This window comes from Morus notabilis, unplaced genomic scaffold (genome assembly GCF_000414095.1).
Source record: "Morus notabilis unplaced genomic scaffold, ASM41409v2 Scaffold20, whole genome shotgun sequence".
Lineage (NCBI taxonomy): Eukaryota > Viridiplantae > Streptophyta > Magnoliopsida > Rosales > Moraceae > Morus > Morus notabilis.
This window is the reverse complement of record NW_010362037.1, coordinates 11,524-14,008: the sequence shown is the minus strand read 5'-3', so window position 1 is coordinate 14,008 and position 2,485 is coordinate 11,524. Positions and strand designations below refer to the sequence as shown.

The 2,485-nt window shown below is 44.4% G+C and overlaps 1 protein-coding gene across 2 annotated transcripts; it reads right to left on the bottom strand.

The window, feature by feature from the left end:
* Window positions 1-215: 215 nt before the first annotated feature.
* Window positions 216-2,090, bottom strand: LOC21398523 (adenylate isopentenyltransferase). 2 transcript variants are annotated; one of them, XM_024167483.1, is made up of 2 exons: window positions 1,941-2,090; window positions 216-1,559 (listed from the first exon to the last, which is right to left on the bottom strand). In XM_024167483.1, exons 1-2 carry the CDS (start codon window positions 2,056-2,058, stop codon window positions 412-414), a joined length of 1,266 nt encoding a protein of 421 aa, XP_024023251.1. In that variant the 5' UTR covers window positions 2,059-2,090; the 3' UTR covers window positions 216-411. The 2 variants fall into 2 exon arrangements, with proteins under 2 accessions (XP_024023251.1, XP_024023252.1); XM_024167484.1 differs by having other exon boundaries at window positions 1,739-2,021.
* Window positions 2,091-2,485: the final 395 nt, after the last annotated feature.

Genomic DNA, 2,485 nt, shown 5'->3' with positions numbered 1-2,485 from the left:
TTTGAAGACAAAATTTGACCATCGGAAAGAACGAGGAAAATGTATGGATAAAACTAAGAGGACGTTTGATTTATGTATTCAGAATCATGATTCAGAATCATTCTCGCTTTATGTGTATTTTTTATGAGAAAAAATACTGTAAATAACCATGAATCATGATTCAAAATCAGTAACGAATATAGTAAATAAACGTCCCCTAAATTTTTTTTCCAATTGCTTTGTTCACGAACAAGATTGTTGAACTTTCACTTATACACAATGCCTGGCCCTCCCAAAAGAAAGGGAAAAATGAAAGAGTGACTCATTATATTCTGAAAGAAATTCTTGAAGTTGGAAAACTAACTACCAAAATTTTTATAAAAAAAAACAAAAAATAAATAAAAATTAGCTGGAAAGTGCTGGCAAAACCTACTACTCGTCCAAGAAGCGCTTCACAATCTTCACGCTTGGTTCCAATACCTGCCTCTCCCAAATTTCCGAACACCTCTTACCGGAATCTGACGTCATCACCGCCCTAAACGCCTCCGTCGCGTCCAACCTCCGTAGGTCCCACCCCAATCCCTTTAATCTCAGAATCTTCCCAATCTGTCTCTTCGCCAGCTGACACGTGTTTGCCTTTATTTCCCTCACCGCCACCTCGTATGCTTCCCTCCGCACCCGATCCCACTCTCCTTTCTCCCCCGGTGTGCACCTCTCGAAATACCGGTCAAACTCGGGCACGCCTATAGCCTTCCTCAATCCGGTCCAGTTCGCCGGTCCGTGATCCTCCTCCGGGTCGTAGAACTCGGCCAACTCGTCGAACATCCCCGAGTTGAGCATGTCATCGACTCGCTTCACCAAATAATCCTCCAAAACCCTCAACGAAACATCCACCCAAAGGAAGCAACAGTTGTAGCGGAGGAGAACCTTCGACGAATCCGCCGGTTGGTCGGACCGCTCGTCGAAAACGTCGTATTCCGGGTCGAACCGGTCCACGAGCAGGGCGTGAATGAAGGAGTTGGAGCCGCCGGCGAGGACTGGGAGTTTCCTCCTGGCGGTGATTTCCGACACGGCCTTTCCGGCCAAGGAGCGGAACTCGGAGCGAGTCAACTCGCCGTGAGCTTCCGAGTCGACCTCGCCGAGAAGGTGGTGGGGGACACCGAGGCGGTCGTCGAGGGGAATCTTGTTGGTCGTTGTGTCGAGTCCCTTGTAGACTTGCATTTTGTCTGAGTTGATGATCTCGCCGTTGAAGTGGGTGGCGAGCTCGACGGAGAGTCGGGATTTTCCGGTGCCGGTGGCGCCCATGATGACGAGGAGCTTGTCCTTGGGGTGGTGGCGGTGGCGGCGGGCGGCGGAGGAGGAAAACTCCATCCGCGCCCACCTGTCTCGTGGGCCAGAGGTAGTGGCCGGGAAGGAGGGGTTAAACGAGTAACGAAATTTATATACGTTGATTGAAGGAGGACAGTAGCAGTGGAAATGACAATTGGAGCGAATTGGGAGGAGATCAGGGCTCATGGAAGGGACGACTATAAGACGACGGCCTTGATGTCGTTTTATGATCAGCTGTGCCTGTACTGCCGCTGCACAGACATACGGAATAATATTGATCACAAATGGGAGCAGATGAAAGGGCAAAAAGAAAAGGAAAAAAAAAAAAAAAAAAAAAACCGTTTAGAGAGAGAAAAACAGAGAGAGAGAGTTAGTGGGGGTTTTTTTTTTTTTTTTTAAATAGGCAAAACAAACAGATTATAAGCAGTACCAGGTGGTGGTAGGAGTACTAGTGAGGAGTATTTTCTATGAGCTGTACGGATGAAATATTGGGCATTGCGAATACGGATTATCAGAAAACCTCTGTTTTTAAGAATTGGGTTTTTCTTCTTCTTCTTCTTCTTTTTTTCTTTTTGTTTTTTATGATGATGATGGGTGGGTTGGCGTCATGCCTTGTGTGGGAATTAATGTACCTGTGGAGTAATATAGTAGTAGTAGTACTGGGAATCGGTATTGTCGTCGTTGGTGTTGTGTTTTGGTATCTTTTAGCTGCCTCTTCTTCTCATGCCAAATACCATTCATTCGCTTCATGCGTCCTCTCTGTCTCTCTTCAGGAGCGTGTAATTTCGGTTTATATATAATATATATGCTTGTATGTGTATATATATATAGAAAGAGAGAGAGAAGTCGGAAGAGAAGACGCTCTTAGTGCTGCTCGTCCGAAGAGAAGACGCTCTTAGTGCTGCTTTCTTATATATGTCTCTCTATTTATGTATATGATTTTTTTTTTTTTTTTTTTGGATGGGGTGTGTGTGTGGATTAGGAGAAAAGTAGCGAATTAGAATGGAGCTACCTCAAGCTTATTTTAAAAATGTATTTTTATAATTACCATAGCCGTGTTTATACTATAAAAAAAAATAAAAATAAAAAAGTGGGCGGATTTTATGTTCCAAGTATAAATCCCCTGTATGAAATCTAAACGGAAACCAAACACCTTAGGGAAATTATAAGGGAAAGC